The following is a 16,298-nucleotide window of genomic DNA, read 5'->3' on the forward strand; positions in this document are numbered from 1 at the left end:
GTGGGGTCTACACCGCAAGTAGTGTTAGAATTGAACTGAATCATTGGACAAGTTGGTTTCAAGTGTTGGCGCTCAGAACAGTATACCCCATATTTTGCCACTTTGGCATGCTGAGTGCTTTGAATGAAAAGATATTAGAAGGCCTCAGAAGCAAGGTCTGTCTGACCTTCTTCTGTCCTCCTGCCCCTTACTCCTTTCTGTCCCCCAAAGCTAGTCATACAAGCCAGAATTATTCTTCCCCAAGTTGCATCATAGAAACTAGAAAACATCTCCAGCAAAGCAAGCCACAGAACCTAGAAAGGTCACTCTTCCTTCTCCCTTGAAGACCCTCATTCCATAGGGCCCATACCCTGGAAAGGAAAGCTACATAAAAAGTTCAAGAAGAATTTGAACGAACAGGCCTTGCAGTGTTTACCCCTCTCAATCTCTTACTGATAGATTATATCTCTTATGTAATTGTCCATTCTTCACTGAACCTAGAGTGAAAACAGACGGTTTTTACTAGGTCTTTATTTCTGAAGGCTCCCATGTCACATAAAACTGTGATTCAATAAATTTTGTATGCTTTTCTCTTGTTAACTTATCTTTTGTTATAGGAGTATTAGCATGACACATATGATGGGTAAGGAAAGGATTCACATCTTTCTATCCCTATACCACGGAGTTGGATAATTAATTAGTGTGAGAAAGGAACATATGTATCTGGTGTCAGAAGGGTTGTGAGCAGAGAATTGGGTTTTCCTTTACTGATCAATGTAACTATTAAGATCATATCATCAAAAATTTAAAATTCAGACAAAATACGTAAAATAATAACTAGCCAAGTGACAAATATGTCAATTGCAAGTAAAACCAGGCTTCTTTAGTTGTATAACCTTAGAAGAAAGTGAATAGTCCCATTTTTAAAATATACTTTATTAAGCTAATATAAATATAGTAATCAGCTTGATGAACACTAATTTTTATATTCTACTTTCTCCATAAAAAGCACAGTTTTCAGAAATTCTCACAAGAAAAAAACAGAGGCTTCCCACATATTGTCATTCTGAGATGCAGAGATAATATTTTTGTGTTTCTACAGGGTTGGTGCTTTCTGAATGAATTTGCTGAAAATTGAGATCCTGGGCTAAGAGAATACTTGAGAAGTTAATTTATAACTCTATGAGTAGTCAGAAAACTCCACAGGAATTTACCTAACTGTGCAAAATATTTACGTTTACATTTCAATGAAGAATGAGACCCAGAAATTTATACACATCTCTAGGTATAAAAGCTGGAGACATGGGAGATCAATATGTCCCGTAGATAGATATATTTACATTCCAAAAGGTTAGAGTAAGAACACATGATCCTTCCCATCCCATCTCCAAGAAGCATAAGTTTTTTTCCCACCTTCCAGGATAGAAGAGGGAGAAAGCTGCCTTAAACAAAATATGTCATTTTCTTTTCTTCCTTTGTCTATGAAATCACTGGACACTTCTGTAGAAGATTTTTTTCATTAGGTATTCATCATGCTGCTACAGGACCAAGGACTGGGTGAAAGAAGAGCTGACACAGTAATCATCATCATCATTATTATATTACTTAATAAGAATCTATCTTCATCCTGAATACCTCATTTGCATGTTCAGAGTAAAATTAATAAAGGTGAATGCTGAAAACCCCAACAGTCATTGCACAACACAATTAAGCTTCTGAAGGAACTAGAAAAGGACACTTCAAAAGTTAAACCAAACCTGATATGAACAAATCAAAATCTAATCTACACTAGCAATATAGTTCTTCTGTTTTTAATATTTTGCAGGATGTAGGATAGGCCGGGTGCAGTGGCTCACACCTGTAATCCCAGCACTTTGGGAGGCAGAGGTGGGTGGATCATGAGGTCAGGAATTTGAGACCAGCCTGGCCAACATAGTGAAAACCTGTCTCCACTAAAAATACAAAAAATTAGCTGGGCATGTTGGCGGGTGCCTGTAATCCCAGCTACTTGGGAGGCTGAGGCAGGAGAATCACTTGAACCCAGGAGGCGGAGGCTGCAGTAAGCCAAGATAGCGCCACTGCACTTCAGCCCAGATGACAGTGCAAGACTCCATCTCAAAAATAAAAAAGTAGGATAAATTATGTAATAAATACACCAAGGACAACTAGGTGAAAAGTTATATCAGTTATAGCTTCTGAGAATAGAAAAACTTTAAGAATATTCTAAATAGTTTTATGAATGAGGAAAATCACTTAAGACAAAAATGTTGGAGAAAAAAACTTTTACTTGTGTCCTAAATCATATGGTGATTAAAAAGAGGTCTGCATCACTTTTCTAGGCATGGATTCTTGACCAAAATAATCTAGATTTGAATTAGAAGGCAAAAAACTGTGTATTAGCTCACTTGTGTCAAATCACTAATTAGCATCATTGACTAACTAGATTGTCACAACATACATAATGTCACAAGGACTTGTGTAATTCTAAGTTTATCCTATTATTCCTGTGAGTCAGAGAAACATCTCTCAGAGAATATTAGGAGTCTTTCTTAGTTCCTATTGGGGGTCTTAGTCACTTCCCCTTCTGTTAAACCGTAGAGTTATTTGTACTTTTCAATTCACTTCCAATCATTTGTTTCTTTTCCTTGTTTTCCTATAGCTGAAATTCTTTCCTTTTTTCCCTCCTTCATTCTCACAGTACCCGTCTAGCACAAATCCTGGCATAGGTTAGATGTTCAGTAATGTTCAATAATGTTCATGATTGAAGGTGGATTCTTAGACACAATTATTTCTAGGACAAAATTGAAAAATGAACTAAAGTAATACTGATAAGAAATTGAAATTTGAGGGACAATTTTTAAAACAAGTTTCAAGAATTTTCTCTTTTTCTCATAACAGCCCCATCTGGGTGAATATGCAAACAGCTTCATTAAGTTAGCAGTCATTAACTCAAATCATGACATATATAATGAAGCGTAAAGAGGCCAGTCAAGAAGGCCAGTCTCTCAAACACAGAACAGCAGAAGTAGTAACTTTAAAATTTCAGGACATTACTTTGCATGGATCTGCATATTTAATACTAGATTTAAAATGTCTTTGCTCAAAAATTACAAGTTTGCATTTCTTCTAGCAGGCATAATATTCAGTTAATCATTCAAGATTTTACCATTTATCATTTTTCAGAATAAAAATGGAAATCAAGTTGTTTTTGAGGCTTATTACCAAATTCATCCTTCCTTAATTTGAGTTTTCTGTAAATGTGGTTGGCAATTGCTGGTGATGAGGTAAAATGGATATATTCATTGTAAATTGAGATAATTTATAATATTTTGCATTGTAGCTGAAAATGCACATGGACAATAGTATATAAGCTACAAAGCACAACATAATTTAGTCCAAATTGGTGGAATTATTGTTCCTTATTCATAAATATGCAAAAATATCTTATCTTCATGGAAATGTTCAGCTGCTAGTCTTTTCATTGAAAAGCTCAAATACTTGAAATTCACAATTAAAGATTTGTATGAAAAATCATATATGCTATAAATATTCACCACCTCTTGTGAAATTTGATGCTTTCATGAAATGAAAATTTCTAGAACACAAATTAACTGATAATCTCCATTACCTAGATCTTTCTGATTTTCTGAATACCTTAAACTGAGATCTCATTCCTTTCCTGCCACCATGTAGCATATTTCTCCAAAGATATCTAATTTATTTTAAGTTATGATTTGAAATCTACAAAAAAATAGAAAGAATAACAAGTTCATCAACTAGCTCTATCACATTCTAGTTTTGTATCATATTTGTTTCAAATTCATATGAATGTTAATTTAGATTAAAATTCCGATTATCATTAATACTAGTTCATTTATCTTCACTTTAATAATATTATTATTACAAAACAAGTTAAAGATTATTTTGCATTCCTCCCCAATCTCTTTCTGATTTTTCCCTACTGAGAGCTAGCAAATGTTCTGATTCAGTTTATTATTCGTATACATATATTTTTATTAAATATCTATATATCTATGAACAATATATAGTATTTTGCAAGTATTTATACGTTTTATAAATAATATAGTTATTTTAAAAATTTTGTGGCTTTATTGTCCCATATTGTGTTTTATCTGTATAATTATATACACATGCATGTGTGTGCATGGGTGTGTGCACACACACACCCACGCACACACACACATACATTTTATTCATTTTAACTACTCTGTGGTATTCCATTGGTGACATATTCCCAAACTAATTTATTTTGCGGCAGTTATATTGTTTCCAATTTTTTACTGCTATGAAAATGCTGTAATTCTATGTCTCCTTTTGCACATGTACAAGTGTTTTTATAGGGCCTGCACCAGTGAAAGACCTAAAGTTCATCTTGCCCTCAAGATTCAACCAAAATCTTCTAATCTGTTACTGTCTTGGCTTATTAAAAGATTAAGTAAAATTCTGATCTAGCCATAATTTCTCTCAATTTGTTCATGAATATGTGTTTACACAGGGTAATGTCATATCATATTAGCAAAACACTACCAATAATAAAAATAATTTACATCATTTAAAAATAAAAGTGGCATCTGAAAATTCACTTTTTAAATGTAATAAAATATATTTTATGTAACTTAACAAGACTTCTTTGGCCAGGCATGGTGGCTTACGCCTGTAATCCCACACTTTGGGAGGCCGAGGTGGGTGGATCACCTGAGATCCGGAGTTTGAGACCAATCTGACCAACATAGAGAAACCCGTCTCTACTAAAAATACAAAAAATTAGCCGAACATGGTGGCACATGCCTGTAATCCAAACTACTCGGGAGGCTGAGACAGGAGAATCACTTGAACCTGAGAAGCAAAGATTTCAGTGAGCTTGTGCCATTGCACTTGTGTCTGGGCAACAAGAGCAAAACTCCATCTCAGAAAAAAATAAGACTCTTTCTTGCTTTAAAAAAATAGTTAAAATATTAATATATACTTTATAAGTTAAATTACAGAGTATTTAATGGTCAATGAAGATATATTAGTTTTATGTACCAATTGTAAAAACTTCCATATTACTAAATAAAAAAGGAATAGATTGTTAAAAAGGAAACTGGGAAAGTTGTCAGCTAAACATGTTAGAGAAATATGCTTCTTGAAATCACACATGTTAATAAAAGTTGATATAATGCAAGGAGACAAATATTATATTATTCTGCAATAATTTTAATCTCTATAGAATTGTTTGTTGAATTTAATCCATAATATCAGGCAGAATAATTTTTAGGAACCATATTTAATATTTGGCCATTAAATTCCATTTTGGTCAGGAGTCTTGCAAGGAAACATTTTTAAATTCTTTATATTTAAATGAAGAGGTATATAAAGCAGAATGTCAACTTTGCCACCTCAAAATACATGAACAGGAAACGCTCCATGATAATATAAAACAGCTGTAATAATCCTTTGTGACTGAGACACAATAAAGAGTGTAAAGGGAATAAAGAAAAAAAGAAAATGCTGAAGAACAATTAAACTTTTTTCTCACTAATCAAACTAATCAAAACAAATTTGGTACACCATGTATTTCACACTCAACAAACTATTAAAAAAATCAAACTTTGAAGCTACAACTTTAGAAGAAGACTTTAACAACTTAAGAAGAATGCTTTAAGAATCACTTCCAGTTTTTAGTTTATGGAATTTAAGAATTTAAGCAAAAAAAAAAAAAAGCTTGTGGAAATTTATTACTATGCATTTCCAATTGCTTTCAGGAGTTAAGATATTTAAGTTTCTTTTTCTTTTTTTAAACTGTGGATGTTTTCAGTCCTACATATAAAGTTCTTACTAGAAAACATGTTGCTGATATTCCTAAATTTTAATATTAGACATGAACTAGTAAGTAATATTAAATGTGCTAAGTTTGTATCTTGCACATCATAAACTTGTACCATGGTGGTGATGTTCATCTTTAACTGAATATTAGCTTAATTAAAATCAGTCAGCCATTTGGCATTTCACCATAATGTATAATTGGTATAATCTAAATATATCCAGAAGTGGAATTTTAGTAGATATTGCCAAATTACTCTCCTAGATGACTAACAATTTACATTCCCCAAAGTTTATGAATTTCAATTTTTGGAAACTGTCATCAGTACTTGGTGTTGCACAACTTTTTAATTTTCATGTACTCTGTGAGGGTGTCATATCATATTATTTGAGCTTCCACTTTCATTTCTTTTTTCTTTTCATGGCTGATGGGTAATATGCAGACATTGTAACAAGATTTGAGGAAGGCACATCTCACAGGAATGTGAAAACCTAATCGTCATACTTATGAACCACAAAATAATTTTTCATTTCTTAATATCTACCAAGTTAAGCATTTCTTTTTTCTTTTTCTGAACTTCCCTCTACTGTGAAATTGATTTTTGCCCCGTTTTTTCTTTTAGGATTATTTTTTCTTATTGACCTGTAAGACTTTTTTCTAGATAGTGTATGTTTTCCATTATATAAATATCTCCTTTTAAAATGTTTTGCCTTTATTTACAGTGTCCCTTTCTATAGGGAGGTTTTTTTGTTGGATTTCTTATATTTTTTATCTTTCCTTTTTCTTCTTCTTCTTGGTTTTTTTTTTTTCTTTTTTTGATGATAAATGACCAAGACTTGGTCAGGGAGACAGAAGCCACTTACATACTGTGTGTAGCTAAGATTCAAAATGAGAAATTAGAGGCCTTGATGATTTTGCAAATGCAAAGCAGGTGAAAGTCAGAACATCACTGCGGCTTTCAGGAAATTCAGGAGTTCAGGGAAGCTGCTGCCACATAAGACCACCTGCCAGCACCACACTCCTGCCTGCAGCTGCTGGTGGAAAATAATGGCTACTCCATCGATCTCACGTTTCAGCTCTCACAGGTCTGCCTTTAATTGGCAAAATCTAAGCAGAAATCTTTGTTGGCAAGAGTTGAAAAATGTAGTTGCCAGGTTTTTGGTTTCTACACATCAAGGAGTGCTTAGAAGGTCAGAAATGCTACTGATTATTGATGGATTTTTGCTTGTGTATCTTGTTTCTGAAAACTTCTACCTTAAAGACACAGCTTTTCTAGGACACATTTTTTTTCCCCTAAACATTTTAAAGTTTTGCTATTTACAGTTAGGTCTTCAACTTGCCAGAAATTAATTTTATGTAATGTGTAAATTAGTAGGTATTTAGATATGTAAGTTTGAATTTACTAAACTTCTCTGATGCAAAGGCTATGGAAATAATGATACTTCTATTATTCTAGTATAAAGAAACTTAATATTGTCTATGTAAATGACAAATAATTAAGAATTTTTTCTTTAGTATTTCAGTAAGAATACTTTGAGCTATATAATGCAGCATTGGTCAATACTTCCTTTATTACTCAGTTTATTATGATATTTAAAAAATATAAGAAATGTCAAATATATCTGCTAACTGGTTTATAGGACAGAATCACATTAAATGGCTCTGTTGCTTCCTTGTAATTTACTTATTTTCTACTTGTATTTGCATTAAATGAATTAATAGTAATAATAAAGGTAGAGTAAATAAGTCATCTGATAATTTTACATGATTTACATTGCTAACAACAAACTGGTAACTAAATTAAAGATTAATTTATTGTATGTTCACAAGGCTAGTATGCAAGAAAAGGCATCACAAATTAATGCTTACCTTTAATTTGAATATAAAATTTGAAATGGCCATGCTCCATGTAGATTATTGAATGGTTTCAAGCAACAAAACTGAAAGACTGTGTACATCCAAATATATTTAAAGTTTTCTCTTGGGATAATGGACATTTCTCCAGTGGGATTTTTTGTCAATTAAATGTGCAGAGGAGATTAACAAGAAAGCATCTGAGCCCAGAGTACTGCCTAATGGCTGGACAACGTGCATATTTAGCAGGTCAGCTTTTGATAAAACGATAGTATAATCCATTAATAAGGTGTAATTTAGCTCTGTAGTGGATGGCAGTTAAAAATACTCAATTCCTTTTTACAAAATAAAAGTAAGATAACTACAAGTAAATAGGGCTAAAATAATCTGTACTGAAATAATCTTCAAGAAATAGAGTTTAGAGACTTCATGAACAATCTGAATGATAGCAGGACTAAGTCTTTTCTTGATGGTAAATATAACCAAAAAGAAAACATTCAGATTCTCAAGAATAAAATGACAAATTTCTTTGGGAAAAATTGCAGTAACATTATTTCTCCATTTTTTTTTTTTTTTTTTTTTTTTTTACATTTACACGGTCAGTTTTAAAAATATGTTAAATCCATAACACTTTAAAGTAACAAAATCTTGGATTCAGAGCTAGTATACCATAGTGATTAAGAATATCGATTCTAGAGGCAGAGACTCTCCGTCAAATTCTGTGTCTGTACTTGTTAGCTATGTGACCTTCAGTGAGTAAGGTAACTTTGTCATGCTTCTTATTTCCTCATTTTCTCCTTGGGTATAATAATATTAGCTCCCGCTTTGGGTTATAACTTGCAATTAGTAGGTGGTAGATAAATGTTAGCTGTTATGATTTGTAACTCTTATATTGAGCATTATGATAATGACCAAAGTCTCTTTGCGACTTTTAAATAAAATCCAAGCCCCTTCTATACGCCACCTTGCCCCAATGATAAAGGAGTTAAGAAATTATTTAGGCAGTTAGTGAGGTTACGGGAGTTCTTGGTAAGTTTTTCCTTTTAATGAAAAGCAGCTGCCAAATCATCTTCTTTTTTGACAATGAGCAGCTTATAAAATCAAGCTGCAAACAGAAACAAGCAAGCTGGACACTTAAACAGGTGAATGCTAACAGTTGTGCCAATAGAAAAAGGCTACCTGGGACTAGGCACGCTCAAAATAGTGGCTCTACCTTCTCTTCTCTTTCCCAGTCATACATACAGTAAGGAGCAGGCAACATGGTGCAGGCCAGGCCAAGATCTCATTTGCAAAATAAGATTAGGGTGGGGCAGCCAGCTTCCTGTGTGTAAATGTCACACCTGGTTCAACCAATCTTTGGGCCCTATGTAAATCAGACACTGTTTCTTTAAGCCTATGAAATCTGGTGCATTCCACTATGGGCTGCAAGTCCCATTTGGGAACCCCTGTCTCTCACAAGAAAGAGAGCTGTTCTTCTTGCTCTTTTGGCTTTTAAACCTCTGCTCCTAAGCCCACTTGTGTCCTTGTCCTCAGTTTCTTTGGCATAAGATGATGAACCCCGGTTATTTGCTATAGACAATGACACCATTTCACTGCCTAGTTTCCAACTTTATTTTTCATTTTGCCACATTCTCAGGAAAGCAAGTAGCCACAGAACTAAAGCTCAGGTTGGTTTTAGGCCTTTATACTTGCTAATTCCTCTGCGTAGAACATTTTTTCTGTATGTGGTTATTCTTTCTTATCATTCAGGTATCAGTTCAGACAGCATCTCCTCTGAGATGGAGTCTGAAAAAATCAGCTACAGTAGTCTCATCGGTACTATCTATCCCGTTGCCCTGTTTTAAATTACTTCTAAATGTAGTTCTCTTACTTTTCGTTCACAACTTTCTTTTATGTCTTGCCCTACTAAAAAGTTAGTTTCTTATGGGCGGGAACTTTCTCTTATTAATTGCTCTCTATATTCTCAACATATAATGTTCCAATAGGAAAAGACAAAATTTAAACCTATGACCAATAATAAATAAATCAGTAAATTTCAATAGAAGAGTAAAAGTGAAGATGTACCAGGTGACCAAGTAGAAAGGATGTCTCTACAACTTTGCCTTTAGAGAGGGAATAAAATACACCAAATTTAGAAATCATTCTTGAAATGTGTGTTGAGAGGTTGAAGGAATCTGGGCAGAATATCCTATTGAGTTTTGCTGAATTCTGTTACAGGATTATCTAAACAGAGTGATGTTTCAGAAAGGATACTGTATTATGATCTTAATTTCTGATCTGTTTTCCAACTCTAGAAGGAAATGGTATTTTTCTCTCACCCTACTCCCTATAGTCTCTTAAAAGAGAACAGGTATGCCTTTATTGGTTGCTCTCTCACAGGGAAATTAAAAGTAACTTGTGTCAGGTAAAGCACCTGAAAATATGTCTCATTTGGATATTTATTTGGGATGACTTTCAGGTTTCTCAAAGGCAAGAGTAAATGACAGTAATTGTTTTGAGAAGAACAAGGAAGATTGGCCTGGCTCAATAAGAGAGTTGGATTCTGGGATGTTAGTGGGATGGAAGTGCAGTGGAATTCCCTTATGGTCATAAATATCTAAGTGTATCTCACATATATTTTATATTCAAGCAGTATAGTTTTCCAAACTTTAGCTGTCAAATCAAACTAGAGTTGGCTAAGAAACTTATTTGGGAGAAGGAGAATATTTCCCCAAAAAGACTAACTGAGATTTTTCTTGACAATTCTAAATACGAAGACTGAACAGATTTAATTTGCTTTAGAAAAAGGAATGGGGCCAGGCGTGGCAGCTCACACCTGTAATCCCAGCATTTTGGGAGGCCAAGGCAAGTAGATCATCTGAGATCAGAAGTTTGAGACAGGCCTGGCCAATGTGGCAAAACTCTGTCTCTACTAAATATACACAAAATTAGCCAGGCATGATGAGGGCGCCTGTAATCCCAGCTACTTGGAATGCTGAGGCAGGAATATTAAGAATTGCTTGAACCCCAGAGACAGAGGTTCCAGCCTGGGTGACAGAGAAAGAAGACTCTGTCTCTTAAAAAAAAAAAAAACAAAGAAAGAAAGAGAAAGAAAGAAAGAAAGAAAGAGAAAGAAAGAGAAAGAAAGGAAAAGAAAAGGAAATGGGCTATTTTCTCCCCCCTAGCATGGTATAAGATTTTCATATTAGGTATGCATATCATTTATTTATTGGTAGAAGAAGGTAAGAGAAGATCACAGTTTTCTTAGCATAGTAGAGCTAAAACTACTAATGATGGGTCAGCCAAATATTTTTCCTTTATAAACATCCAAGAGTTTATGTGCTTCCATGACACCGTTAATCATAGAAGCAGATGTTAGTTCAGTATCTTTAACCTAATTTTTTTTAATATTGGTGTCAGCTGTACATTTTGGTAAACACTGTAAGTTGTCTTCTCAATATCTCCCTTCTTCCTTGCTAACAACTCTGATTTTTTTCACAGCTATAGTCTGACTATATCCAGCACTGTATCATGATGGTCTAAAATTAAGCCAATTATTTAGTCTTCCACATACTGAGTATTCCAGGCTGCTTTGCTGGAAAATTAAGGCAGAACCATATAGCCCAGTTTTGTATAGAGATATAAAAGGGTATCTTATTGGGGTTCCCAGGAAAGATTTTGTATTTCTGATAAAAGGAGTATATGTGGTTAGCACAACCCATTTCTCCTTTCTTTGTGCCTTAAACATGCCCAGAGAAGCCAACTTGTGACCATGTCACCACAAACATGAAAATAAAAAGTACACCCTCTAGGCATGCCACAGCAGAAAGACAGAAGCAAAATCCTTTTTGACTTTGTTAGGTAGTTGAATCAAGATCTACCTACTTTCTCACTCTTCACTTTTTCTTAGATGAACAAAATAAACCCTTATTGTTCACGTCATGGTAAGGTTTTCCATTACTTAAAGCCAAAAGCAACATTTAAGTCACTGTGTCTACCAGGCCATTTGCTATACTTAGCAGTTACATAATGAATGAACCAATAAGATAACTAAAATAAAATGCACTTTAAAGGTCTGTTCAAACATAGTTTTTTCATTTTATTTCATCCAAATGCAATTATATCTACCTAAAACTGAAAATAATCAGAGAATGGCAAGTGTTGCTAACTCAGCAAAATAGATAATGGAATAGAGGGTGACTATGAATAAATAGGGTAGGTATCATTTAATAGGATGACCAAAAAAGTCTGCTTGTTCTGCCACTAGAAATTGTGAGAAGCATCCAGATATGTGGAATTAATCTGAATTAGATTATTTTCCTTGAATGTTCTTCCTAATCTCTGTGTCTTTCCTCATTCTTTTCTCTTTGCCTGTAATACTTCCTACCACTTATTTCTGTGAACCACCAACCCTACCTTTAATATTGCCCCCTTTATGAAGCCTTGCCTGATTCTCTCTAGACAAATGTTCTCGCTCCTGTTCTGATTCTCTCAGTGTGAGTACTGTGACCTCCTCTGTAATACTTATGGTTCTCTCAGTTAGATATTTCAGAAACAAAACGAATAATTGCAAGGGAAATGTATCACAGAATGGACAGGGTTGGAGTTGGCCTTAGGAATGAGTGGAAATGAGAATTTAAACACAAAATCCTGGTCTTTTCCATTTTCCCTGTTTGAACCACTGATGCACATTCTGTCACATTCAGAAACTGAATAATTACTGCTTCCAAGAATTTTGTAAATATTTAAAACATGACTTAGTAAAACCTTTTTTACTATCGTGAAAGCATCTTATAAAATTCATATGCAGATGGCATCTTAATTTATCAAGAATATGTAAAAAGATTCAATTGAACTACAACGGATTAAAGATGCTATGAAGGAAAATAGCCCGTTGAAGAACTATGTACATATGTTTGCAAGAAAGTATAACCACAATGCAATGTGATAACTGTTATATTAGTTGCATATATAAACTACCACAAAAGAAACATTGAAATGTCTGTTAACTCCAGCTGAGAGAATCAGGATAAGCATTCACGGGTAAATATTTGCAATGGATCTTGAAGTCCAATTGGTACCCAAAGTCAGTAGGGCATGCACAAAAACAGAAAGTAGCCTGGGCACAAGTGCTACAGCTGGAAAACAAATAGTATGTATTTGGAGGATGGAAACAAACTTCATTTAAAGCTAGAAAATCTACGGTTAACTATTTAGATAGCTGCAGATATGAAGAAGAATTGCCACTGTAAAAATCAGAAGTAATGCTTAGGAACAACTGCACTTAAAAACAGATGAGTCACTTCTTCTAAAGCCCTTCCCAACAGAATACAGCTCAGAACCCAGCTGTTGGTTCACAAAATTGTGATATTTAAAGATACCTTGGAAAAATTCTGATATTTAAAGATACCTTGGAAATAGGTTACAAATATTTTGGTTCCAGATATAATACTGAAATTTTTAGTTTTATTTCTAAGACTGAAAAATATTTATGTATGTATGTTTCCCCTTTTTAAGAATAACGGCTTTATACTGTCTTCCCACTTCTATAGTTTCTAATCTTCATAAACACACATTTTCCCTAATGGACAATTATTAATTAATTGTTAATTAAGAAAGGAATCATGACTTCAAATATTTGCTAATTAAAAAATATATATATTTTTAAATTCTGTAATTCACATTAATAAAAATAATGTCAATGATCTTACTCATTCCAGACACCTGAACACCACATATAATTTTAAATACAGGTATGTCCTACAATGGTCACTATTTTTGCATCAGTAATCTCAAACTACATAAATTTTTTATATCAAAAACAAATCCAGGTTTCCTCTTTGAAACCTATAAATATTTTAGACAAGAAGAAATGCAGGCTGTGCATGGTGGCTCATGCCTGTAATCCCAGCACTTTGTGAGGCTGAGGCAGGAGGATCACTTGAGGTCAGGAGTTAGAGACCAGCCTGGACAATATGATGAAACCCTGTCTGTAATAAAAATACAAAAATTAGCCAGGCATTGTGGCGGGCACCTGCAATCCCAGTTATTTGGGAGAGTGAGGCAGGAGAATTGCTTGAACCTGGGAGACAGAGTTTGCAGTGGGATGAAATCACTCCACTGCACTCCAGCCTGGTCAAGAAGAGCATAATTCTCTCTCAATGAAAGAAAGAGAGAAAGAGAAAGAAAGAGAGAAAGAAGGAGAGAAAGAAAGAAAGAAAGAGAGAGAGAGAGAAAGAAAGAAAGAAAGAAAGAAAGAAAGAAAGAAAGAAAGAAAGAGAAAGAAAGAAAAGGAAAGAAAGAAGGAAGGAAAAAAGGAAGGAAGAGAAGGAAGGAAGAAAAAAAGAAAGACAAAATGAGGCAGAACAAACACTATTATATAAACATTGTGTCATTCATTTCAATATTACTTTAAAATCATCAGTGGCTCTGTTAGAAAACAAAAGAAAGAGAGAGAGGACAACAGATTTTTAAAAAATGTTTGTGCATCTGAGCAGATCACACCAAATATACTTGGGTAATACTACTCAATGCCATTATCTTGGTCCATCACACAGCAATACATGTTAACACAATTTGTTTGGACTATTATTTTTTCTTTAGGAAGACTCATAAAAAATCACATTGTACCCCCAATTCTGAGTATTTTAGAATATGCATTCAGTATTCATTTTGTTAATTTATATTTAGTTAATGTTACTGATGTAACAATTTTAACAGGTAAAAGTAAAAGCACTGAAATAAATAGATAATCTCCCACTATTATCCACAAAAATGTTTTTGTACAATGAGTTATTGTATTCTCTTGTCTACCTTTTCTTATATCATTAAAATAGACTATTTTCACAAATTATAATTTGATTCAAATTCCCTTTAAGATCCCATATGATTATCTTTGTTAATCTGTAACTAAGAAGTTAAAAGGGTTACATAAGATCCCATATGATTATCTTTGTTAATCTGTAACAAAGATAATCATATGGGATCTTATGTAACCCTTTTAACTTCTTAGTTTCTATAATTTTCATTCATCTGACTTCTTTCGAAAATTTATAGGGGTAAGTAGGTTTTCTCAAGCATTCTAGAAATAAAGATTCTGAATTTTGCTACTTATTTTGCTACACAACATTAAGGAATGCTGTGCTCTTCCAAGAATCAATTTGACCTGATAGATCGTAAATTTATGAAATATATAGCAAATAACACCTGTTTTACATGCACTGTAATTTACTAGCACAGAATAAAATGTATTATTTGAATAGAATTTATTTTTCATTGGTGTAGTTAGTCTGTTTCTTACATTATGGTACTAGTAAAACAAATTCATTTAATTTATATAGCTATTGATGTAACCCAGCAACCCCTGGTTCTTGGTGTTTGAACTTCCACTTGTGTAAATAAATAGCTGACTTTAATAAAATAATAGGTCTGTGAGATAATATTTGTTATAATACAAGTCAACACAAAAGCAGAACTAAAAGCTTTGGCTACTCTTTAATGTGAAATGACCTGAAGCCTTCTAATTATCATTTATAACTGACAATCATAATCACTGCACAGGTATATGCATTTTTGAAGTTAAAGATGGGAGTTCAAACATTGGATTTCCATCTGACAAAAGATTTATTGTATTTCTTAAATATTGGATGAGGAGAATCCTGCTACTTAAAAATACCTAAGAAAATAAACCAGAAATCAAAAATTACTTAACTTCTCTGAAACTGAGTTGTTTCAACTGTAAAATGGCAATAGCTAAAAAACCCATAACTTACCAGGCTGTCGTTAGGGTAAAATAAAATTATATATGTAGAAAGGAGCTGTAAACTGCAAATTAATCATCAAATATTGGATATCATTTCAATTTGTGCAATGTAATTATTTAATATATATTCGGCACCAGTGTTTGGCCATTTTACTCTTCTAAAATACTTACTGGTATACACAAGTTGAAAGCCTTCATCTGTTCCTTCAGAATCAGAATTAAATTCTAGCCAGAGCTGATTTGAAGTACTACTAAGTGTCAGTCCACGCATAGATGCACCAGTAAAAGCACCTAGTAGATGAGTCGTCTTATCTTTTCCGTCGTAAATCTGCAAAATATATTTATAATTATAATGTAAATGTGTCAATAATAATTCAGAGCATGTATTTATATCTATGAAAAAGAGAAAAGTGTACTTTTTTAAATCAGATCAGTACATTGTTTAAGAACTAAATATATTGGTTTATATGAACACAACGTTAAGGAAGTTAGAATTCACATGTATAATTTTAAAATTCCAAGCTTAGTATACTTTAAGTAATACTTGAATCAGGTGACATAGCTTTTGTTCTTATTATTTTAAAAATGCTTTTTCTGGCAGGCAATTTAAAATGGAAAATATCTACCTAAATATTGGTTTCCAAAGTTGGTTACTTGGTTAGTTGGCTGTTTCTCTGCAACTTTCTCAAGGAGATCAAACAGTTGCTTTTCCAACACGATTAATATAAAATATATTCATGTCTGGTGCAATTGTAACTTTTCCATGTTCTTTAACTTGTTTCTTATTTGACATTTTATAAATGTTAAGTTAAAGGAGTTCTAAATGCTTTTAGAAACTAATTTAATAAGCCAAAAATATACAATAATAAAATTGATAAGCTCTCAAACATCATTCTCATT

At 33.2% G+C, this 16,298-nt stretch overlaps 1 protein-coding gene and 1 non-coding gene across 7 annotated transcripts in view; both read right to left on the reverse strand.

Annotated features, from left to right (window-relative positions):
• CSMD3 (CUB and Sushi multiple domains 3) overlaps positions 1–16,298 on the reverse strand; it is a 1,239,477-nt gene that overhangs the window by 339,808 nt on the left and 883,371 nt on the right. For all 6 annotated transcript variants that reach the window (XM_032246339.1, XM_032246357.1, XM_032246370.1 and 3 more), the window contains one exon: positions 15,570–15,726. In XM_032246339.1, coding sequence (XP_032102230.1) covers positions 15,570–15,726 — 157 coding nt within the window. The remainder of the gene's footprint in view (positions 1–15,569; positions 15,727–16,298) is intronic.
• Positions 6,225–6,326, reverse strand: LOC116536189. The gene has a single exon (XR_004262524.1). It is a non-coding gene; the product is annotated as a small nucleolar RNA U13 (small nucleolar RNA).

Source organism: Sapajus apella, unplaced genomic scaffold, assembly GCF_009761245.1.
Source record: "Sapajus apella isolate SASKATOON/1434 unplaced genomic scaffold, GSC_monkey_1.0 scaffold3, whole genome shotgun sequence".
NCBI lineage: Eukaryota > Metazoa > Chordata > Mammalia > Primates > Cebidae > Sapajus > Sapajus apella.